Source organism: Phaethon lepturus, unplaced genomic scaffold, assembly GCF_000687285.1.
Source record: "Phaethon lepturus isolate BGI_N335 unplaced genomic scaffold, ASM68728v1 scaffold19356, whole genome shotgun sequence".
NCBI classification, from domain to species: Eukaryota; Metazoa; Chordata; class Aves; order Phaethontiformes; family Phaethontidae; genus Phaethon; species Phaethon lepturus.
The window spans coordinates 2,506-26,381 of NW_010547127.1; the positions used below are offsets into that span (position 1 = coordinate 2,506).

General features: G+C 52.0%; 1 protein-coding gene across 1 annotated transcript; it reads right to left on the bottom strand.

The window, feature by feature from the left end:
- Window positions 1-120: 120 nt before the first annotated feature.
- Window positions 121-23,630, bottom strand: KANSL3 (KAT8 regulatory NSL complex subunit 3). Its single transcript, XM_010289547.1, has 20 exons — window positions 23,467-23,630; window positions 22,587-22,677; window positions 22,092-22,277; window positions 21,795-21,926; window positions 21,356-21,472; window positions 20,575-20,676; window positions 20,367-20,438; window positions 19,962-20,036; window positions 18,887-19,044; window positions 17,930-17,993; window positions 17,218-17,418; window positions 16,777-16,933; window positions 15,309-15,386; window positions 11,911-12,102; window positions 10,089-10,173; window positions 9,035-9,180; window positions 8,458-8,570; window positions 7,609-7,828; window positions 7,238-7,371; window positions 121-580 (listed from the first exon to the last, which is right to left on the bottom strand). The coding sequence occupies exons 1-20, from the start codon at window positions 23,553-23,555 to the stop codon at window positions 578-580; spliced, it is 2,415 nt and encodes an 804-aa protein (XP_010287849.1). The 5' UTR covers window positions 23,556-23,630; the 3' UTR covers window positions 121-577.
- Between the last annotated feature and the right edge of the window lie 246 nt (window positions 23,631-23,876).

Here is a 23,876-nt window from a genome sequence, read left to right on the forward strand (position 1 = left end):
GGTCCCTATGGCTCCTGGCTGAGCGCGGGCCCCGCCGTGGCGATGATGGAGGAGCTGGCCAGGCTGCTGCCCAGCGTTATGAGCGTGGTGCCGGCCGCTCCTGGCATCACACCCTGGGGCAGCAAGTGTCTGTTGGCCAGAGCCTCTCTGGTGTGGATGATGGTGCTCCCGTCGTCCACCACGGAGGGAACCCTCCCCAGGGTCTCCACTGGCCCCAGAGCATGGCCGAGGGCTGTGGCACTCTTGGTCAGGCCAACCTTCTCCCCGATGTGCCCCAGGGGTCCATCGCCCTTCACCGTGGCCAGCGTCGAGGTCAGGATGACGGTCTTGGAAGCGGTTTGCAGGACAGGTCCCACCTTGGAGTGTACCAGGCTGCCGGGAGGGCTGGGGGCACCGGCCAGGGGGGAGGTGGCGAAGGTGACGGCGCCAGTGGGAGAGCTGGCAGATGAAGAGGAGGAAGGCTGGATGCCTGGCAGTTTGAGGGGGACAGAGGTAGCCTCACCCATCACAGATTTGGTAAGCGCAGACAGCTTGGCGTCCGACATGACGTAGAGCGTCTTCATGGGGCTGGTGGTGGTCACTGCGGAGAAGGGGAGAGCACGGTCAGCAGCCGTGGGGACGTGGTGCCCACCCTGGGCTGCAGCCCCCAGCCGCAGCGTCGTCTTCGCAGGCTTCCCGACTGAACAGAAAGACCTGGCCTTGTCTGCACTGCAGGGTGAGACCCCAAAACAAACCCCAGCGCCGTCGCAGCCTGGGCAAGGAAGCCACAACAACGAAAGTTGGGCACCATCAGCACCGCTGCCCTTCTAGACCACTCAGTTCCCCCAAGGGAGCCCCTCTCTTCCTCCAGTGTCTGATCTTCTCCCCCAAAAAGTGCCCTCCTGTTGGGACAGGGTGTCATGGTTCTTCCTTAGCCTTAGCTCCATCTTGCTGACCACACCAAGCTCACGTTGCTCTCGGTGGCCCGGTTCAAGTCAAGCTCTTGCTCATCTCTGGCATCTCCAGCAGCGCTGGAGGGGCTCAGACCCTCATCACGCTCCACAGCCAGGAGGCAGCTAAAAGACTTCAGGCTTTTGAAATGAAGCCCTCTCTGCTCTACGGCAACGGCAGAGGCTGCATCGTGGTGGTTACGCTGTCCGAGTTGGCTCCCCAGCTGCATCTACAGTAGCCACAGCCCAGAGAGCAACAGAGGGGAGAGAGACTTCACTGAAATCTAATCACCGGGGTTAGATGTGCTCAAGAGATGGGGCAAAAAGCCTGGAGACCCGCTGCTGGTTAAAGAAACGCTGGCCAGAAAGACCCCAGCCTGGAGCAGCCCATGGTTTGCTCCTGCGGTCACTTGCTCCGTCCCTCAGGAGCCCGCACCGAGAAGCGGAAAGCCCAGCCACGCTGGGTCACCTGGCACACGGCGCCGCACCTCTCCGATACAGCGGCAGAGATGCACCGCAGCGTCGCTCACGCTCATCAGCGGCGACAGGATGCCGCGAACACAACCAGCACCGCGTGGAACTCTCCAAAATGAAGGGCCTTGAGCTGGCGGGGCATGGAGCGAAGGCTGACAACTGATCGTCTTACCAGGACCACCGACCCCACCACCCTGGGGGGAATCAGGGAGGCTGGAAGGGCAGGAGGACGGCGGGAACAAGCGACTCCAGCCACCCCTACGAGGGCTGGGGAAGTGGCACAGACACGCAATGATGCTGTTAAGGCATCGGCAACGACCGCTCCACGAAACTAAGAGTCTGGAAAGTTTTCTGCGCTAACAACCCCAGTCCACCTTGCTGCTCCAGCAGCTTTCCTACAAACTAGTCGTCCCCGCTGGATACAAAGCCAACCTGAACCTCCAGCGAAAGCAGGTCAAGTTCTCCGCAGATCTAACTTCACCCACTAGCTATGACCAATAACAAAAGGAACACGAAAAAACACACAGAAAAAGGCTTAAGCCCAGTGCTTCTGCACCTCCCTGTTGAGTCCTGCGGGAGAAAAGCAGAGTTCGAGGGTCTGCAGAGGTCAGTCAGCTGGGTTTAACGTCTGGGAGGAAAGCCGACCTGGGTGGTAAAAGGCTCCTCGTTTGCCCTTTGGGAAACTGCCACAGCCCCACTGAACTTCCTCCGCCAGATCTGGCCTGAGCAGTGACCAACTGCTCACCCTGCCACTTGCCTGGAAACCAGCTGGACCGAGGACGATGAAAACACTGGCTCAGCTGGCAGCGGGCTCTCTGGTACAGAAGCCTCTGAGGATGCAATGGACCGCATCCCTGCTTTGGGTCGATTTTATTTTTTTGAAGTCTGAGGCTACCGGCTGGGTAGTGGCTCTGCAATATTTATTTAGCTGTAATTGGATGGGTCTGCTCACCCCAGGCAAGGTAAATAAACGTGGGCAGCAGGGAGAGTGCTTAGTGCTACGAGCGCGTGACGGGGGCCCTAAACACAAGCTGCAGATAATCCCTTCTGTGTTTGGGCTCAAGTTTCACACCCTGCTCTTCATCAACGGCTCAAACACGGCTGCATCGAGCCAAAACTCCTTGTGCAAAGAAAGCACGGGGGAATCTAACTTAAAGGGGGGTGTGACAAATGAAACACAAACCAAAAAAAAAAGCAACAGGCTTAAAAATAAGCAGTAATTCAGGCAGCTATTCCCCGGAGTGACTCCGCACACATCACCCGGCAGCATGGCTCCAACCCGGCCTCCGCTCTGCTCCCCAGGCCGGCTGCCCGCGCCCCACGACTGCCATGCGCCTCACCTACGGGTGCTGCGCCCGGCAGCAGGCCCCCACCCCGGCCCCCGCTCTGCCCCCCAGGCCGGCTGCCCGCGCCCCACGACTGCCATGCGCCTCACCTACGGGTGCTGCCGCGGCGGAGGTCAGGAGTGCCGCAGGGTCGGCGGGAGCCATCTCTGCGCCAGCCTGGGCTTTGCTGAGATCCATCTGAGACAGCAGCTTGCCAGGAGAGGCGGCGCTGGTAGCTGGGGCGGCCAGGTTCCCCACTGCACCGTCTGGAGCCTGGAAGGGTTAAAGTAACGGAGAGCTACTGGAAGTGCTGAGGAGGGGGATGCAACCAATCCTCGGGACCTGCACTAGCCCTCACCTAAAAAAAATAAATAAGATCAGAGCATGCCCTCGCCCTGCTTCTTCTAGCCTTGCGCTCACTCCAGCCCGTCACTGCCAAACTCAAGGAAAAATGCATACCGAGAGAAAATCCGCAGAGATCTGTGTTTTAAAAGCACAATGGTGTCATCTGCAGCACCGACACCACTGCCAGTGCTTGGGCTGAGACCGGCACAAACTCGTTGCCTTTTTCTGGAGCAGAATGGGACGGCTGTATCCCCATCTCTGGCTGTCAGGGGCATCAGTCCTGCTCTCGTTTTTTCCTCTGCAGCAATAGTGAAGCAACAGCCAGGAGCTCAAGAACGATTCCTGCATCACACAGACCCACTTGCAAGAATGACGTGCTACTACCAGTGATAGCCCAGCAAAAACTGGGAAGAGCACACACCATCCTCTGCATCAGAAGAGCTGCCCCTCTTGCTTGACGAAGACGTACAAGCCCCTCTGACAAGGACCAGCTGGTTACACGGCACCAGCGTCCACCAGATATCCAAGACTGGGACAAATGGGGAGTTTGGATTTGTGTCCTAAGGCAGGTGGCAGCACACCCTGGAGAGCACCGACAAGCTTCAGTGAAATACCTGGAAATTCTCCCATCCGAGGGGTTCTTCAAACACCTCTGGGTCAGCTTCACGTGCCTCAACTCTCTCCCGGTGCATCTGCAATGTGACACTGCAGAGAGCCGACTGCACGTGCTCCTGCGCTCTCCCTGGGAGCTCTCGCAGCCCTGAGCTGACACAATTCAAGCGCCAAAGCAGCTTTTCCAGCTACAAAAGCAGATGCACACCTCTTCGGTCAGAATCCTCTGAGCCAACTTGCTCGCCTTCCTCCAGCACTGCTAAGCACCACTTGAGATCAAGCCTGAGCTCCCCGCTACCTGATGCCCATGCAGGTCACAGCCTGCTTTTCCACGCCTTGTGTAGCAATTTAACTGTGCTCCGTTAGCTATAACTAATATTTCTGCTCCTGGGAGTCGAAAGGGTCAGACTTCAGGAAAAAAAAGGGGTTTTGCTGCCTGCTGACAGCACATCCACTGCCAGCAGCCAGCTGTGGGCTGGAGTCAGAGCTCTCCTCATGCCATCTGACAGAGACCCTTGCCCAAAGCTCAAACCATGACGCCTCAGCTTGCAGCTCCGGTCATCGCAACATAAATATTCATGCTGCTAAGTAGAAAACAAGAGCGTGATCCAGCATCAGCATCGCTCCACACTTTATGGAGCTATATCAGGATATAACCACGCTGCAGGGGGGAACCCATACAAAAAGCAATGTACAAACCATCATGGAGCAGTTTCTTGAAAAGAGTAGCAGAAGCTCGCTTGTATTTACACTTTAAAGCCACCCAAACACTTTTGTTTCTTCTTACTGTGCTACTCACAGAAAGCATTTGCACCAAACTCCCCAGGGAGATTCCTCAGTCTCCCGCCTCCCGTTTAATGCCCACGAGGGAAGGAAAAAGTTACCCACTCAAACTGCATCTCAGCTGCTACAGGCATCGCCCCAGCCCCCAGAGTTTAAAAATCACAGCGCACAGCCGATGCGTGGGCTTCACGCTTCCTGCACAGGCACAGTGGAGCCGTCAGCTGGAATTTCAAAGGGAACCCAACCGACAACTGCTTTGGCTACTTCTGAAAACACAAGAGTTTAAGCTCTCAGTGTTATCCCCCAAAGCCTTTTGTAAATTTGCTCTTTTACAGGAAGCCCTGCTAGATTACGTAATCCTATGTGCTAAAGGTACACATGAGCTGATGTCAAGGGCTATAATTAGTTACAAAAACACACAGCTCATTCCATTTCCTGTAAAAGCCAGCTTTCAGTTTGCTTTTGAAGCAACTCTCACAGTTGGCCACACAATTAAACCCTACCTTAACACACAAGCTCAGCATTGTAGGTAAAAGTCACAGCTACGATCCAATACCCAGTTCCAAGTGCCACCGCCTTAAAACATTAACCCGTACGTGAACCCCTTAACCCTGGAGTCGATCTGTACCAGATTTCATTACGCTGCGGAGTCAGTGTGCTGTTATTTAGCGTCTCGCAAAGGTAACAAAGGACATAAAGGAAAGCCCACTAGTGCCAACGGTTTCTTAAACGGCCTCTGAAGAGCACAAAAACTGCCTCCAACGTGGACAAAGAGTTTCAGATCTACGAAAGCGACTCACCCGCTGCTTAGGTGGGATCTGCACTGACTGACACTAGCTCTGCGTTTCCAAGCTCTACCTTAGCCAGCTCTAAGCTCAGCTCTGCCAACGCTCGCAGGCTCTGTCGCGCTAGCAAAGTGACTGAAAGAAACACAGAAAAGTCAAGGGAGGAAGGAGATGGATGGCTCCCGAACGGGAGCTTTAACTAGGACTCTGCATGGAAACTACCAGCAGTGCTGGATGCAATGCCAGCTCTAAAGCAGCGCAGGACAAATCAAGGATTTATGGCTGCTGCTGTTAATACTTAAGCATCTTCCATCCAAAGGCTTCACCCTTAGGGTAATGCCTCCCTAAATATATCTCAGGGCTTCAAGCAACCTCAAACAGCCTCTGCTGCCAGCAGCAAGGAGTAGAAGCACTCTTCCTGCCTCCATGATGCTGCCCGCAACTTGAGCCACCTCAGCAACAGGGACCAAAACCACAAAGCAAAGATTGCTCTGCCTCTTCTACACCAGCTTCCTGCCCAGGACCTGCGTTAGTGCTATCAAAAGTAGGAAAATCACATGTAAGAGAAAAAACCAACAAAACCTGCCAACCTGGAGTGATCTTGGCAACCTAAGCCTTCAGTGCCAGCTTGTTAATCCCTGTTGGGGACTGCAGCTTGATCCCCACTGGATGCTCCACACCCATCCCACTGCCCAAGTTGCAGCATTTATCATTCTGGGAGCTTGTTGGCTCGTTCTTTGAACTACCTTCTCCCTGCAAATGCCTGCCTCAAATCACCACTCAGCATCTGTTGGACAGTCAGTTATAGCCCTCAGTATATACTCGGACAACCAGCAGCCCTTTTCCTGCAGTGCCTCCTTCAGTCCTGTGCAGGAGACCACAGGCTTGTGCTGCCTTTTTTCTCCTACATCTCCATGTCCAGGAAAGCCAAGAGGCCCAAGTGTTGTACAGTCCCAGAGCTGGGACCATGGGGAAGTCATCTGAGCTTGGGTCAACCTTGCTGATGGTACATCACAGCCACCGCTGACCCACTGGCCGGTGCAGGGAGACAGAGCCAACTTTTCCACTCTCACATTTATGGATCCATCTCAAAACTGACAGTGGTTTAGGACAGAGCCCAAGGATACACCCACAGTAAATTCACCCCTACCTCCAGGATTTGGGATTGAGAGGTCTACATTACAGTACCCAAGACCACTATGTTCACAACACCAAAAAGACCCTCTCCAACTTGGAATCCCATGCTTTCAACACAACTGCACCAAGACTTAAGCTAAAAAGCAGGAAGGCAGCCAAGATCCTTGAGACAGTACCTGTCACGTGTTGAGAGTCCAAATACTAAGAGCTTTTTCTACTGCCAGTGATCCACCTCCAAATGGAGGTCTGTATCGAACAGATACAACCTCGGAGCACACACTCAGCCCTTCATGAATGGGTTTCAACAGCATGGCAAGTGAGAAAGAGCAGGAGCTGCAGGAGGAAATACAACAGTATCCCTGACACCCACAGGGCCCAGCCTTACATCAGGCCATCTAATAGCAGTCAGAAGCAGCATTTCCAAGAGGAGTACGGCTCCAGACAGCACGGCCAACTCACTCTCCTGCCTGAATAGGCAAGGGATAGACACTCTACAAGCAGCTTTCTTCCTCCCACCAAAACCTGCTACTGCCAAGAAAGGCTAGAGCTTCTGTAACAACTTCCATGCTGACGTCAGCTTTCAAAGTCTAGCTGGAGATCTCCTCAGTGCTGTACTAGCACGGTATCGAGCACAGTCGACCCTGCCCCTAAGAGACACGAAGATGACCTGGGTTCTCCTATGCTTTCTGTGTGGCCTCAGCAAAGCAACAAAGCTCCTGACACCAAGAGATGTGACCAAGAACACTTCCCCCAGGACAGCTATATCTGCCCTTGACTACAACGGTCAGAAAAAGCTCAGAAGAGCAGCAGGGGACACTTTCTCTACAGTGAAGATGTCAAAAGTTACCTGAGGTGCCTGCGTCTGCATCGGCTGTTCCTCCAGCTGGGGCTGGACAGTCCCCATCGCAGCCTGGCTAAGCGTGGTCACGCGGCTGGGCTGCCCACGCAGCGTCACGGTAATGGTCGTCGGGGCCTTCAAGCCTACAAAACACACGAGCAAAACATCCCTGAGACATGGGGATTGCGGAGGCCACGTTCACCAACCAGGGGCTGCATCAGAAGCCTCTTCCCATTAAAGGCAGCTGCTCAGAAACTGCTAGCGCATGCAGCTGTCCATAGCTACGGCTCAAAGACAAAATAAGCTTTGGAAACACCCGTCTTGGGGCGATGGGGTGCTCCAGGCGCCTGCATCGCATGCCTGTCCCCCTTTTCCATCACCTGCTGCCTGGTTGGAGATCTGAGCCAAGCCAGGGAGACTGCTGGCCAGCTTTGCCAGTCCCCCGTTTGTTAGCAGCTGGTGAATGGCCGTGGGCTTTCCGCTCGCTGAGGCTCCCAGAGACAAAGAGGTGGCAACCGGGATGGTGCGGACAATTGTGCCCGTGCCAGTGGTGATGGCACTCAGGTTCTGGATAGGCGCAGGCGTCTTCACAGCTGAGGTCTGGAAGGAGAAGCAGAAGCACTTAGTACCTGGAAGGAAAAGGGGTGCCAGGATGGCATGGCCCATCCCTCCTGCAGAAGCCAGAGGTCTTTAGGGGTCCAAATTTCCACACTTCGTTCTGGTGGCCACGAGCAGGTCTAAGTGCAAGTAAACTTGTCCCTGCCAGTCTGCACATACTCATTTCAACTTGAAAGCATGACCGGGAGAAACTCTGGCTCTACTTCTAATGAAGCCACCCCTTCTGAGTGAGGTCGCCTCAAATTGAAGGGATGGGGAGCGCTGCCTCAGAGGTCACAGGCATGCATTTTTCCAGAAGAACAAGAAGGAGAAAGATCGCTGATCCTCCCCAGTCCATTCTTGAACTCCTTCTGAGCATCTTCTAGGTGGCCACCTAGAAAGGACTTCCCACAGCCCTGCTTCCTAGACTTCATGCCACTTACAGGAACCCTTAGCCCCCGGCGCACAGCCAAGGCTTGGATGCATCATTTCAGCTGCAGTTCACACCTAACGTCCCACATCTCTTCTGGTCCTGGAGCAAACATGACCTCTCTAGGTTCCCTCTGACTCCTACTGCTTTACCCTCCAGTTTCCCTCCAGAGAGGGATGTCTGCTGTTTGCAGGCAGCATACCTGCACAGGCGGCCCAGCAGCAGCCACGCTGGCAGGAAGGGCTGATGACTTGGTCCCGATGTCCTGCAGGCTGAAGCTCAGCCCTTGCAGCAGGCTGCTGGCAGATGCTGTTCCTAAAAAAAAGAAAAAAAAAGAAAAAGACAGAATAAAGAAATCAGGCTCGGAGAATTCACCACCACAAAATTCCAGGTCTGTCGTATGGCAGGTGTCTGCAAAACTGTTCTTTAAAGAGCAGCGTCCCAAGCAGCCTGCCTCGCGGTCAGCGGGGATCCTCCTAGCTGCTCTACACGCACATTTCATTGCTGCAGCTACAAACGAGGTTAGCTGTGAAACCCAGGTCAGCTTAGGTATCTCAAGGCATCATTACATACAAATGACGCAATTAACAGGTCGCCTGCTGCACCTTCAGCCTCACTCGATAGCAGCCCACTGGATCTCTGCAATAGCAAAGCACCGCAAACGTCGCCTCAGCCAAACCCAAAGCAACCAGGGAACGCAAGAAAGAAAATCCACCGACTGCTTTTGAACCTGGTTTACCTTTTACATTCACAAGAGAGACACGGAGAGAGGCAGGTACCTTGGAGGGTACTGGCTGGCTGGGCCTGCATGCAGTGGGTGCTGCTGGCCACCAGCCTGCTCTGCAGGGCATGGAAGGCGCTGGGCGCCGTGCTGCTGGGGATCACGGCAGGACTCGTGGAGGAAGTTTCTGCTGCCGAACACAGCCTACAAAGTAAGCAGAAGAGGAAGATGCTGGTTAGCGATAAACTACACAGGACAAGGCAAGATGGCTTTGACAGCAAGCTGTCACTGGCCTAACGCAACCAAGCGGGACTCCTGGAAGCGTAAGGCAGGGAGTTGAAGAGCTACAAAAAACCCAAAGCAAGAGAAGTTCCCCTACATCCACTGCAGCAGCTAGAACAAGGGACACCTGTGGCAAAATTCATATATTTCCAAATTGGAAGTGAGCTTTTCATCATGTGTGCGCCTACCTAGATGCTGGAAGGGCTGCGTCACCCTACACAAAAGCAAATCTACCTCGTGGTGAAACATTTCCTGTTTAAAACCTACTTTCTATTTGAGAACAGCTCTTCTTACTCTCCCTTCCCAGATCAGCCAGAGTCCAGTTCTCCAAAGCTTGGTTTGAATTAAAAGGGAAAACAGCAATGTGAAATGTCAACGTCAGATTCATTCCCCAACAGAAATCCCCATGTCCTGTTAATCAACTTTATGAGCCGATATTGAGGCTTCTATCCCCTGTCTTGGGGAAAAAAACAAACTTGACTGTCAGAGGGAATGAAGGGAAGTATTGAAGACAACACTGAATTTCCAGCAAAGACACCACAGCCGTTCAAATGATAGAGATAAGCAAACTTGGATTTGGGAAACCATGTGGAAACATAGCCCAAGAGCCTCAATACCTTCTACTTCTGCCCATTTCTGCCATTCTCAGACTCAACTGCTGGTTGACAAATAGTTTTCAGGAGCCTAAGAGTCTCCTGCACTCCAGAAAACTCCAGTCAGAAGCAAGATACCAGAAAGCTCCACATGCAGAAATTACCCTGTTGCCATGCTTCCCATCAGCAGCCTGTCAAAAAGACCCACAGCGTCTAAAAACCAGAAGTCGCACTCACTTGGGGGTGGTGAGCAGTCCTGACAGCTCCTTTGCGCCTGACACAGACTGGCCGACAGCCATGGGGACCGGCTTTCCAGCGACAACTGCAAAAGAAAGAGAAGAAACCTCACTCTGTCTCTCCTCCACGAGTCTTTAGGGATTCCCCCTCTCTCACACAACTACCCACAGACACAGCGTTGCAGTCCACGGGTTCATCCTGCTCACAAAGCATCTTCTCAAGGAAACCTTGAGTTTATGAACGCACGCTCCAGCCACCGCGCTACGGGAGATCGGGAGTATCAAACAGAGCAGAGAATAAAAACCAGAAAGCTGCCGTTGTGGAAGCGTTACGACAGACAGGATTGAAGGGATCAGCTTCAAAATCTGTAAGCACTGAAATCTCAGGCCCTCGCCACCAAATGCAAATCTCTCTCCTAAACGTTATCGCCACTAATCCCATCCATCCTAGTCCACAGGTCTACCACCTCAGCCGATCAATTCGGATCTGGCTGGTCGCTAGCGATCGATTTTGTAAGCATTCTTTAGAGACACTTTACAAAATACACAGGGATGCGACAAGTCACAATATTTGTTTATTGCGGCGTTTTGGGATACAACTGCGTTTGTCTTGCGCATTCCTCCTGCTCACACACGGTAAGAGGGATTTCTTGTTTTGGTTCATGTTTACTTCTGCAATTCATTTCCTTTCTGTGAAAAGAAGTAAAGTTTGAAAAATTAAAAAAAAAAGAAAAAAGATTCTGGAAACCAGAGATTTCCAAAGCTGCCAGATGATTCTATGAAGATAAACTGTAACCTTAAAAAAGGACGTGTATTTATTAGTTCATTTTCACAGTTCAAAACAACTGTTAACGTAACCGAGAGATGCTTCCAAAGGAGCAGAATTATTCCTCAGCTTTGAAAACCTCTGACTTCCTACCAGAATGGAGACGCTGACCTTCCAGTCCTGCACTGCATCGAGCTAATGCTAATAACGAGCAACTGCTTTACACATCTGGGGCTCTGCACTCCGATGTGAGGAAGTCGTGTATGCCAGCACAGCTGGAAACAAGGCAACATCCTTCAGGTACAAGGATGCCTTTGGCCTCCCTTGGAAAGACTCAAGGGGAAGAAGACGGAGCACATCACCTCTTCTTGGACCGCAGGGACCTCTGCAACACGTGTCACAGCCGGTTTTCCCAGCTGCAGAGGCAGGAGAGGAGCTGCAATTTGTTTATACGTGTGTAAACACACACGTGTTGTGCCAGACTTCAGGCTCAAAGGGGATCAGCAGAGCAGGGCACTCGGCTGAGTCGTGAAGTCTGAATGCACGAAGGTCTTCCCGAGGGAGGAGCACCGCTGTCATCCCTAAAGCAGGAGCACGTTCCAGGCGAGAGCTTCGCGCAGGAGTCGCAGAGGTGGGCAGCAGAACCGGAGATGCACACGACCTACTCGGAGCAAGGGGTCCGCCAGGACCGGCATGCTGCTTCCAGAAGCGGCTCGATGCCTCAGAGGAAGGTGTAAAATTCGCCTCGCAGCTCACAAGGCCGCAGTCAAGCGTTTTGCTGGAGTGTGCAGTCCCAACTGCTATGGAAAACAGAGGCTCCTGCCAAGCTCCAGGCTGCTGTCAGCCCCCATGCTTCCCCGACTATCCCCAAGTCACTCACACCTTGAGCCCCTGTCTGTTTTCTGCAGCTAACTCCTCCAAAGAGAAAATAAACTTTAAAAAAAAAAAAAAAAAAAAAATCACAGCCCCCTCCCCACACCGTGCCCCAGAGAAGCAGGTCGAGCACAGCCACGACGCCGCTTTCTGGTTAAAAAGCAGCTATGCAATGGCAACTCACTTTCTGCCTGGGTGGTGAGGGGTGCTCCGTTCCCCACGCCAGCAGCATCTCCGTGAGAGACAATGGTCACCTTGATTTTGGCTCGTTTGGAGGATTTGGTGCACTGGGTCGGGCTGGGGGTCTGATGCCTCTTCAGCTGCATACGCACATCATCTTTCTCAGCCCCTTCCGAGTGCTCTGAGGAGACTGGAACTAGGGGACACAGAAGTAGCTTTTTGAAAACTGACGGCCGATCCCTCGAGGTCAGTGCTGCTCCACTGTGCACACCAAGGTGTGGAGAAGGGACACATGCCCATGCACACTTCCACAGCTCCCTCCATGCCAGCCTTGCCCATCTCCCATGCACCAGGAACCCACGCCTCTCCTTTTCACCATCTACACTGAATTCCAAGTGCCCTAAGCTGCTGTCTTAGCGTCAGGACTTAGCTTAAGCTACTCACAGGCTAAGGCAGGACAGCATATGAAGTCTGTCTCGCCTCTGCAGCGAAGACAAATGGATGTCTACAGCGATACCACATAAACGCTTTTCATTTCAAAGCGCAGCATAATCGATCCTGGCATCAGGTCCCTGCAATATCCTTAATTTCCAGGTGAGGGGACGAGGGTGCAGAGACTTGCAGAGCTGGTGCTGGCACGCTGCCAATGCTGGGATTAGAGCTCAGCCCGCCTGCTCCTCTGACACACCAGCACAGGTATTTGCATGCCTGTCGTTCAGCACATCCCTTCCAGTGCTCCCAACTGGCCGTCCAGGAGCTGGACTGAAGCATACAGGTTTCTTAGAGGCACCAAGCGAAGCAGCCGTGAGCACTAAAGGTGCTGCAGCAAAGCCAAGCCCCCACACAGCCTACGCTGCTTGGAACTAGGGGAGAAAAGCCACCAGCTGAGAATCCTCTTCCGCACCGACGGCTCGTTTTGCTGCCGTGTCCTTGACCCGTCACATCCATTTCATCCTGCCTAGAGCACAAGCTTGCCAGGGCTATCCTAAAAAGCACAGAGGACCCACAACAAGCACCTCTGGGCAGCCCAGGAACAAAACACAGTCACGAGCTGCCACATCCTGCCCATCCGTTCTCCACGTGTCTCCCACCGCTGGCGTATGATCATCTGGCCCCAGCCTGAAATGCTGGTAGACCAGGTTGAAACGAGGGTGCAGATCTGCCTCCCGCTGCGATGTTCACAGCCTGGCAGCGCTCAGAAATGCGGCCGCCGCTATGCCATCATCTGTGGCAAGTGGGAAAAGGCCTTCACTCAAAGCTACAGAGAGCCCTCTCCATCGAGAGCTTCTGCAGACCGCTGCTGAGCCAGCTAACTCCCTCTTTTTAGATGGTCCTGGGCAGCTACGCTGTGCATTCAGCCGCCTAGAGGCCAAGATGTACATACCTTTTAATTTATATATGTATGTAGGTAAGGATGTATTACATAAAATCGATGTGGATGTGCATGTGTGTGTATATACACGTGTATGTATGTATTCGCTCCCTGCATATCACATCTCTGAACTGTGAGTGTAGGACAAGACTGCAGCCAAATCCCTAAATGTCAGGCGACTCCAAGCGTTTCGGGGCCCCTCTTGTCCTCAAGACAAACGCCAAGCTTCCTGCGCAAGCAATCAATGGTCGGACTTGTGGCTCGAGCGTGTTAACTCGTGACACCTGTGCAATGCTCCCGTGCCTCTCATCCACCTGCAAACATGCGTGGTCCAAATCACCATCCGGAGACCTCATCAGATGTGCACAAACCGCAGGCACCAAAGCCCCCCAAGTGCCACCAGCCAAGCAGGACAGTGAAACGGCACATGCACAGGCACTGGCATTAGGTGCCCCTCAAAGCATCGGCAAGCAGCGACCCAACGTCCTTCCGTGTCCCCGCCGCAGGAGAGCAGAGCTTGCTTCTGCTCGCACAGGGGCACACAGATCCCTGCCGCCAAGGGCTGGCTGCGTGTTCGGGAAGAGCATCCCGCTCCCAAAACAACAATGAACGCTCCCAATGCACGTGCCCCAGCGTCCTACCTCGCGGCTCAAGCAGCCAAGCCAACGCAGCAATGAGCCCAGAGATCTTAATCGGCTTTTGATCCTATCAAAAGGCAGGCCAGGCTGGTGCCAGCCTCTCCCCATCTACCCACGGGCCGGGAAAACATCCACTGTGGTTTCTCTTACCAGCAGACACTGGGTGGGAGGACTCCAGATAAGCACAGGGCTTCATGTGCACTCGCAGGCTAACCTCATCGCACAGAGGAGAGCACAAAACAAGGCTCCAGGGAGAAAGAAACCTTTAAAACAACCAGCTCGGGCCAATACTTGCCTCAGGAGTTTGTTACCACAGTTGCATATGGGCATTTTGGACTGTCTCTCATGTGCGTTCAGAACAAGCAGGGAGTCTGCGTCTTAGGAGCCTTCTCTACACAGCATGCCAAAATACCACCAGCTTCTCTGCATCCAGCACTTGCCTTGTCGAGTTACAAGCATGGACATTCGGGGTGTTGCAGAGAGGGAGGTCTCACCCACGTCAACGCTCTCAGCACCCTGAGGTCACTCAAACAGAGAACCGACACCGACGGCTCATGTGATGACGCCACAGCCTCCCAAAGCCTTGGATTTCAACCTCTAGTCCTCTCCTAATCCCAGATCCACACAGTCACTGCCATTCGAGATGTGTATCTTTAGATACACAGCAGATCTCACCCCTCCATCCCTAACCCTCAGAGTACTGCACACACTAAGGTCCACCTCTCTGCGTGCTCCAGCACCCAACATGAGAGACCACAGGACTGAAGACTGCTCACCTCTGCATGTTTCCTGGTCCAGATGCCACCCCCCTCCCACCACACCACCGTCTTCCCAAAGCCACGCCTTTCCCTGACCTCTCTGCTCTTCTCCAACTCTCTCTGGCCAAGAAACACTGCTCCACTGTCTACATCTGCCCCTGCCAAGTCACTTGGCAGTCCCTCGTTTCTGCTCCCATCGACCACCCCTTCGCTGCTCCATGTGTTTGGGACGCTCCACCAACACACACAGTCTCTCAGGCTGGTGTTCACATCCCCTTCTCGGCACAGGAAAGGGTTAAACTCACGATCGCAAAAAAAGTCACCGCATTGTCCACAAAGTTTTAGTCCATCAGAACAAACCAGCTGCCAGACTACACAGCTCGGAGAGCAGCATTTACTCAGCGGAGCAGGGAAAGGGGAAGAGCTCAGGAAAAGTTAATGCTCTCAGCTAGCAATTTGCTTTAGCTTCAAATACGGCAACGAGAAAGCAAAAAAGCAGGGAGAAAAGGGACACGTTGGGCCACATCCCCAAACCAATGCAAGGGAAGAGGAAGATGATGAAAGAAAGTAGCAGAGATAGAGAGGAGGAGGGAGGCAGAGAGAGAGAGACAGCAAGAAGTGAGGAGATACTCACCAAAGAGACATGAAGAGGTGCCAGGAGGAAGAGCTTTCCTCACCAGCATGTTTTGTTTCAGAAAAGCAGCGAATTGAGCTGAAATGAATCAGAGAGAATTACAGTATCACAGCCCGGCTCTGGAGGGGGACAGGGAACTCCAGGGACACCACTGTGACCCACAGGCAGAGACCTCCGAGCAGGTAGAGAGCTCCAGACATGACTCATCCAGCCACAGGGCACAATGGAGACACCCCGACCTCCTCTCCGGACGGCAGCGTAGCACGTCCGACACTAGAAGGGGCATCATCCCGGCTTTCACAGAGAGCACGTCCCAACAGCACGAGCCCTCTCCAGCCCCACAGCCATCAGGAAAAGGTCTGGCGCCCAGGGCACGAGAGCAGGCTTGGCTGCGAGAGGCACAGCTAGCGTGACCGAGCAGTTGCGCCGCGAAGCTGAGAGCAGCTGGGAGAGGTCAGCCAGCACATCCCTGAACAGCTACGGCCACAGAAAGCAGGCCAGAAGCCACGCTGCAGCAGCGCTCCTGACAAAACAAGGCGGCCACAACACGCCTCACTCCACAGACCCTCCTCCTGCCTCCTATCTAGAAACTTCCTCCCTCAACTACAACAAAGGAATAGATTTCTTTAGTCTGTGGTCTGAGAAACTATAGACTCATAGAATCACTAAGGTTGGAAAGGACCTCTAAGATCAAGTCCAACGGTCAACCCAACACCTCCAAGCTTCAACTTCCCCCTGGAGTCTACCCCCGAGTTAGAGAAAGACTTCAGAGAATGTGGAGGGTCACACTGTTGCAGGAGACAACAACAAGCCTGTTCAGGTCTGTCTTGAGCAAAGAAATAAGGAGAGAACTACTCCTCAGGTGCCGCTGGTATTTGCCAGGAGAGATCATCATCAACAAAACCATTACCTACATTCACAGCATTCACAATCAGACTGAAGCTGCACCGTAAGGTTTTTAATCAGCCTCTAACAGGACATAAAAACCCCACAGCTCAAGCTAGTTTCTTATTCAGGTTTTCCACTGCCATTTGATGCAAGATGACTCTGTAATTACCCAAGCCCCACTGTTTCAATCACAATTCAATAGCCTAAATCATCTCCCGAGTACCTTTAGTCTCCCTCCTTCAAGGATATGAGACACCAGACAAGGGGCTCACACTTGAAGAAGAATTAGGAGTATGGCTACGTGGCGATTTTGTCAGCCAGAGCAAGTGAAAATCCTGCCCACTCTGAAGAGCAGCAGGGCTCCGCAAGCTGCAGAAACACCATTTCCAACCTAATTTCAACCCTCCACAGGCCTTTGGATGACAGTGACGGGGGACCGAGCTGTAGAGCAAGCTGCCACAGGAAGCTTGGAATTCAAGACAGGACTCAGCAAGACAAAAACCTACACACGTCAGGACAGATAAAGGCCCAAAATCCAGACGCTAAGAGGGAAGAGGATGGGAAAGGTGTAGGGCATTACCTTGCGCCTGCTTGTGAGTCAGGACAGTGTCCGTCCTCTGCACCTGCCTCTTCAGCAGTTGTGTGGTGCCGATCTGGCTGGGCTTCTGGATGGAGGACACAGCGGCCATTTTAGTCTTGGGGCTTGAAGTGGGACTGCTGGAGACACTGGATAAGTCCTGCTCGAAGAGAAGGAACACCTCTTACCCCCAAGTTTCCCTAAAAGGCAGCCATAACTCTGAGCGTAGAGGCACATGGGCAAGAACGTGCATTCTTTTGCTGGAGCAGATCTATTTTGGAAGGTTCGTTTGCCCCACCGCAAGCCATTAGTCTCTCCATATCCTCTCACCTCCCTCTTCCAACACTAATCACATCTCTCGCCGCATCTTTCAGTGGTACAAAAGCATCTCTTCACACCACCTCAGCCTTCCCCAGCTCAAAGTATCCCAGAGAGAGCCCCCACCTCCGAGCCCGAAGGCGAGGCGGGCACTTTGGCTGCCGGCGAGGCAGGCCTGCTGCTTCTTTCCGGCAAGTCAAACGACAGATCCCTCCTGGTTGAGTCGCGTGGCTTCTTCTTCTTCTCAGCATCCAGGTCACGTGGATCGGAGCCTGAATGGCTCTCTGCTCGGGTGAGGACTCCAGTCAAGAAGTCAGCTATTTCATCCTAGGAAGGATGAAACAAATAGTGAGATTAAGTGGTGTGCAGGTCTCTAAACAACTGATCTTCACAGCTTGAAACAAAAAAAGAACAAAAGATTCCCAAAGGGACAAACGGATACGGCTCTCTAGGTTTAATATTCCGCAAAAAGAAACCCTAAATTACAGACAGACCTTGGCTTTCTCATTAAAGCTCATACTCCACTGTTTTCTGACACATGGGAGAGAAACATGATGGTTTCTCCAACGCTCCCAAAAGTACTGCTTGCTTCCCCGGCAGATGTACCAGAAAACTGCTGAAAACTGCTCTTTGTTGAAGGTGCACTGCCAGGAAGCTCACATCTCTCCCCCCGAACAGAGACAGCCACTTCAAAATCCCACTCAGGAGATTGATTACCTTCAATCTAACCAATCCTGGCAGTAAGGTTATAACTTGTGGTCACTGAGACATTTCAGCACAGGTTTTTATTATTTTTTTTAATAAGTATGAGGCATAAAAGGAAGGTTTCTGTGGTTACCTGGATGCACCTGTCCACCATACTCTGGGTCAGGCCTTCTGTCTTCTTTTTGGCTTTGCTTATCCTATTAAAAAAAACCAAACAGATGGAAGTCATCACATTTGGTTTTCCACGTCCACACTCACATCATCATATTCAAGCGATGGCAAGCTCGCTCCCCTACCCAGTTAGACACAGAGCAAGGCAAGAGCCAGCTCAGTCAGCTCACAACTCAAGAGCACCGTCTACTGGAAAGATGAGATTCATCCCTCAGGAGTGCCAAGACAAACTTTGATGACGAGGAAAACGGCCCAGCATCCCAAAAGCATTTTGCAATGCAAATATGACAGTTCCTTCCCTTCAGAGCTCTGTCTTCAGACCCAGTATCAGACCTTTATGTTTCTTTCTTTCCTCTCCTTTACTGATTATCCCTACTATAGATTTCCGACTTATCTAGTGCTCCAAGACGTTGTCTGAGCCGCTGGGTACGACTCTAGCATCAGGCCAACCCTATTTGAATACACAACCTGCTCAGGTGCAGTTATTCCAAACATGTACAAGCGCGACAGGAGAACAAGCTCCAAAGTTTACGAAACCTTAAGAGCCTCCTTGCCTCCTGCAAGGCTCTTACAGCCTCCCTTACCCCAATTCTGTGCACAGCCTCCAAAAGCTACATATTCCAGAGCCAGGGGTGGCATGAAAGAGGAAATACTTGCTCTAGTGTCATACCACACCGTACCCTGGATCTTTAACTTCACCCCTGGGAAAAACGATGCAAGGCTTATCACAGAAAACCAACCCTCTATCCAGCATACCAGGTTTTGAATAACAAAGCTGATCTTGATGGAGCATTTTTAATGCAGTTCCCATAGTTTCAGTACCAAATCTGGTTTTGTTTGTTGGGTTTTTTTGTATGCAGCATGCTCAGATCTTGCCCAATTCACCTGGGAAGACAGTATCCATCTCGCAGACCGTTACCTGAGATTGTCATCTGCTCCTCCCACCACCACCATGCTGTTATCAGCTCGTATTTTCTCCCGGAAATCTTCCATCGCTTCGATGTTGCACTGCAGGGAATTCTGACCGATCACAAAGAGGACAGGGGTCTTCATCTCCAGGAGGGGATCGTCAACATCCTGCAAGAGCAAGAGGAAACCATAATCCGGAAGAACCGATGCAGGACGCAGCATCTTTGGAGCCAAACGGCTTTCTGAATTAGATGAGCATTCCCAAAAAGGGAAGGCACATGCCACAGGGACAGACATCGCTTCACGTGCAATCCCAGTACATATCAACTACATCCTGAAAGAAGAGAAGTATAAACCATGCGGTTCGTTTAAACATCTCGTGAGGAAGACCGACTCAAAAGCGGAATGAGTACGCAGTGCTGTTACTCATTAACAGCTGAGACTGATGCCCTCCCCCTCAGAAACACTATTTCACTGCATGTTCCTCCTTCCAAGCTTTTGCTGCACAAACCCAGGATAAGGCTGAAGCGGCACCAACAGCAAAGCTTCCTGGGGTGAGCCCCCAGTAAGATTTACACAGCCGTACAGAGTCCCAAGGAAAACTCCGCTCGAGAGCGGCAACGTGCTCCAGCAAATGCCTTCTGTACAGGAACGAGACAGATTTCCGCTACACTCAGAAGGAGCCATTTCATCAGCACAACCGTAATCGTTCCCACGCCAGTCAGCTAATGAAGGAGCAGCTTGGGCTCCATGTAAATCAACCCAAGCTGTCATCTCTGATGCCAAACGACACAGTTAACAAGTGACCCACACATAAGACCCCAGGAAGGAGCTGCAAGAACATGTCACAGCAGGGACAAGCAGACACAGGACTCCTCACGCCTGCTGTCACATCAAGAATCCTACTAGGGATACAACAGTACCACCTGCAGGGCACACTTCCTCCAAATAAAACTCACACAGACATTCCTCAAAAAAAATCTTCCAATTATCACCAGACTTCCAAGCCTGATTCTATGAAACAATCTAGGGAGGTTTTAAAAAGTATAGTTCTTTAAATGGCTACATCTCCCTTTGGTCCTTACCCCTCTGGGGCCATCGACGGTGAGAAGCGGGAATCCAAGGCACACAACTGCAGTGACATACTCCATCACTGAAACCTGGGTAGAAAAAGCAAGTCAGAATCCTGACAGTCAAGTGCATTGAGGGTGCGAAGGTTGCTTTGCCAGGCTCCTGCCGGGCACAGAAATATCCTGCATGTTTAGATTTTGTTTTGTTGATTAAAAAGGGGGGGGGGGGAAACACTGAATGACTCAAATTGTTTATGGCCTCCACGACCAGAAAGGACATCCATCTCAAAGCCAGGCCTTGGCAAGGAAAAAGGGACAAGAACCAGCCCACAGAGCCTTAAACGCAACAGTAGTTTGAATCTAACTCTGAACAGAAGCTGTCAAGCAGGCTCTGAGGATGGAAAGGAGTCGGGTACTTACGTGACAGGCCACCAAGGCACCCGTGTTCCACCCGATCAGGATGATCGGCTTGTGAGAAAAGTGGTTGTGAATCTATGGGAGAAAAGAAAAAAGCCATCGATGGAGAAGAGGGACAGCCTACGGGACGTCGCACTGGGGTGGCACAGCACCTACAGGGAAGGTGAATAGTTTGAAGGGTCCAGCGAATACGCTTGTCGCTCTTACGTACCTCTGCCACTTTGCCTCTCACCGCCCCGATCATGTGTTCGAGACACTGCAACACTCCCACCCCACTGCCGTTGTTCAACAGGTGGGTGGCGATGGGAATCACCTGCGGTTTGAAATGAAAGATCGATAAATAACGAAGGCATTACTGGGGTCAACAGATGCCGACAACAATTGGCATGGACTGGAACCCAGTTTATGCATGAACTTGTGCTTTCTCTCTCCCTCCTAACCCCTGAGATTCACTTCTAGCTACTAAAAACAGAGGAAATCGAGAATTCCCCACAGAGACAACCTCTGCTACTCACCTCACTCCTATACACCCAGTGCATCTGCCTCACTAGGAGGCCTGTGAGCAGCTCTTTATCCAGGCAGAGGACTAAGGTGACCTCTAGCCTCTCTCCTCCAACCCCTTCCTACCGCAAGACTCATCAATCCTTAATAACGGTCAATTCTCAATAACATCAATCCTTAGCTGACCTTTAAAGGTCTCTTCCAACTCAAACTATTCTAGGATTCTGTGATTCCTTAGGCTAACAGTAACAACACAATCTAAACTGCTGACTTTATTGGGCAAGAGACCCCAAACGCATTGGATTTGGGCAATGTCATCCCCTGTGCAGCATCTCAAACGGTAAACACCGCAGGTGGCAGATGCCAGCCTCTGCTTTCAGCAGAGCCAAGTATTTTGGTGCGCTGAAGGCTTATAAAAACAAGCTCAGCAGCTTCAGTCTAGCACAGCTGCTAGTTTGAACCTCCCTCCTTTCAAAACCAGCCGTACGAACCTTTCCCAAGCAGGAAAGCTGCGACTGCCAGAACCGGTGCCGTCGAGAAGTGGGGAACATGGAGTTGGAGGGTCCAGAGGAAGCAATCAGGATGAGGGGGGAACCAGGCAATTTGCTCTACAAAGTTCAACAGAGAGATGTGTAAGGGAAAGCAACTTCCCTGCCCGAGAGCTCGCTGCCCAGCCTGGCCTGCACAACAACGCGGGAGGGATCTTGCATAGCGCATTGATTGATCACCTTTCCCCCAGCCAAAGCCACCTCAGGATAACACAGGGGGAACGCGTCCAACAGGAGTCCCCCTCACTGAGTAAGTCTAAACTAGCAGGAAGAGCCCGGGAAGCAAGACCGAGGCGGAAGGAAGAGGGCAGCAGAAGGATGGGAAGAATAAAGCTGATGCGAGACCAGACCTCACTCCCTGCAAGCCCCAAAAGGTACTCACCGGTTTATTATGCGACAAGACACCCACTGCCGGGTCCCAAGGTCTCTTCAGCAGCAGAGACAGAGCCTCAGCACCTGCTGCCCCCGTCTTCGCAGTAGAGGAGAGCAGCATCCTGTCGATCAGGGTGGGGATCTGAAACCGGAGGCCAGAGAGGACTCAGAAAATGCACACAGCCACTCCAGCGAGTGTAAACGTGTAAAGTGTACAACGGGTAAAAACTCCATCAGCTTCCTTTAGCGTGCTTTATAAAGGGAGAACATCATAAGCGATAGCAAAGCCTTTCACTCCTTTCATCACCTTTCCTTTAAGCGTTTGCAGAGCATCCAAGTAAGCAGCCAGCACTGGCAAACTGAGGGTTTCCACTAACGTCGTGTGGAGCCACTGGATCAGTTTGGTGTCCCAGTTCACACTAGCCAGAGCTTGGCGGACCCTCCGAGCACATTTGTCCACTGCTATCCTCCTCAGGACTGGCTCGTTGCAAGCCTAAAAACCAGGAAATTAAAAAGAAACACAATCATGGGAAAAATTAAGCATGCCATGTGCATCCCAAGCCACAGGAAAGCGTTGGCTTGGGCAGCGCAAAGTCCTCTGGCAGCAAGCAAAGACCAAGATCCTCACAGTGAGGACAAAATCATGCCTCAGACAAGCCCAGAGCTGCCTGTTTTTTAAGACTACACAAGACAAAGGCCAAGACTTTCATCTTGACTCAGTCAGGCTTTGCATGGAAGGACTAATAAAAACACACAGGCAGAGACTCTGCTGGAAAGTGAAATAGGAAGTAAAAGATCTTACCCCTTCATTAGCCAAGCGAGCCAGCCTGTCAGACTGCAGCGCTTTGTGAATCTTATTAAACAGCTTGTTCTGGGCCATCGTCCAACCCGTCCTGTCGAGAAAACCAGAGAGGTAACGTAGGTCGTTGTTACACAGACATCAGGTCCTGCAAGCTGCTGCCCGTTCCCAAAGGCAGTCGGCAGCAGAGCTGGGCATCGGCTGCAACTGCAGCCTCAAGAACCGATTTACAGCTACGGACAAAGTCAGTTTCGCTACCGGGGATTTAACTTAGAGGATGGTTCAATTAAAAAAAAAACGGGTTTTAAAATGCCCCTAGGGTGTGTCGGTGAACATCCAAGCATCAGAAAAGCAAGAGTAACAGCAGAAGCAACCAGTGAGACCAAAATAACGATTCCTTTTAGCATAGGTTATATAACATAGGTTATATCAGCATGTTTCTCAGCCAAACTGTCCAGAAAAAAATAAACCTCTATTCCTCGTAACATCAAGACTGTGAATTGGCTTGACTACAGTTACAGGGAGGGTTTTTAATAGGGTGGAATTAATGCATAGCCTCATTTTTAATTTTTGACATTGGAATATGGCTGAAGATCTATGTGTAATCTAACAACTTGCTGCCCCAGCCTCCTCCAAGCAGAGGCGAGAGCTTCACACGAAGCCTGTGGTAAAGGTTCAACAGCTGGGCCAGCCTCTACCTTTAAATTCGACAGCTTTCACAGCAGGCACACGAGGAATTTGGACACAAAACTCATTTTCTTGGAGCATTATTCAGTTCAGGAACATCACCACGTATCGAGTCACACTAAAAAAAACTCACACCATCACTCACAGGATGGCTGTTTAGTGCCCGAATTTCTTTTCTCTGCTATCCCCGTGCTACCTGTTAACGTGTTCCTCCCAGTCGTCCGGTGGTGGAGGAGCGTCAGCATCTGTGCGAGCGAACATCACATGACGCTCACACTCGTTCATCACGCTGCGCGCCTTCTGGTTGTCATAGAGCGGCACGGGCGTGGGCGTCACCGTCTCGACATCGATGGGGATATCTGCTTCACTGTCGGGAATAATTACGCTTTAGAGAAGGGGATCGCCTTGGGGGCTGCTGTGCTTTACAATGAAAAGTCCACCGAGCTTCAGAACCAGGTACCTCGTCACTCCCGGTCTGAGCCCAAGCAGCCCCCTGAGCCCCAAGACGAAGCCTCTGAGCCCCAAACTCACCCATGACCCCAGACCCAGCCCCACACCCCGACCCTAAACTAAACCACTGAGGCCTGGCCACAACTCCCCTTCGCA

Coding starts and splice junctions, on each gene's coding strand:
- KANSL3 (XM_010289547.1), bottom strand. CDS start 23,555: ATGAACGAGTGTGAGCGTCATGTGATGTTCGCTCGCACAGATGCTGAC. Junction 15,387..16,776: donor GACTCACAAGCAGGCGCAAG/GTAATGCCCTAC, acceptor GATTCATTTCAG/CTCAATTCGCTGCTTTTCTG. Junction 10,174..11,910: donor CCTCACCACCCAGGCAGAAA/GTGAGTTGCCAT, acceptor TTTCTTTTGCAG/TTGTCGCTGGAAAGCCGGTC.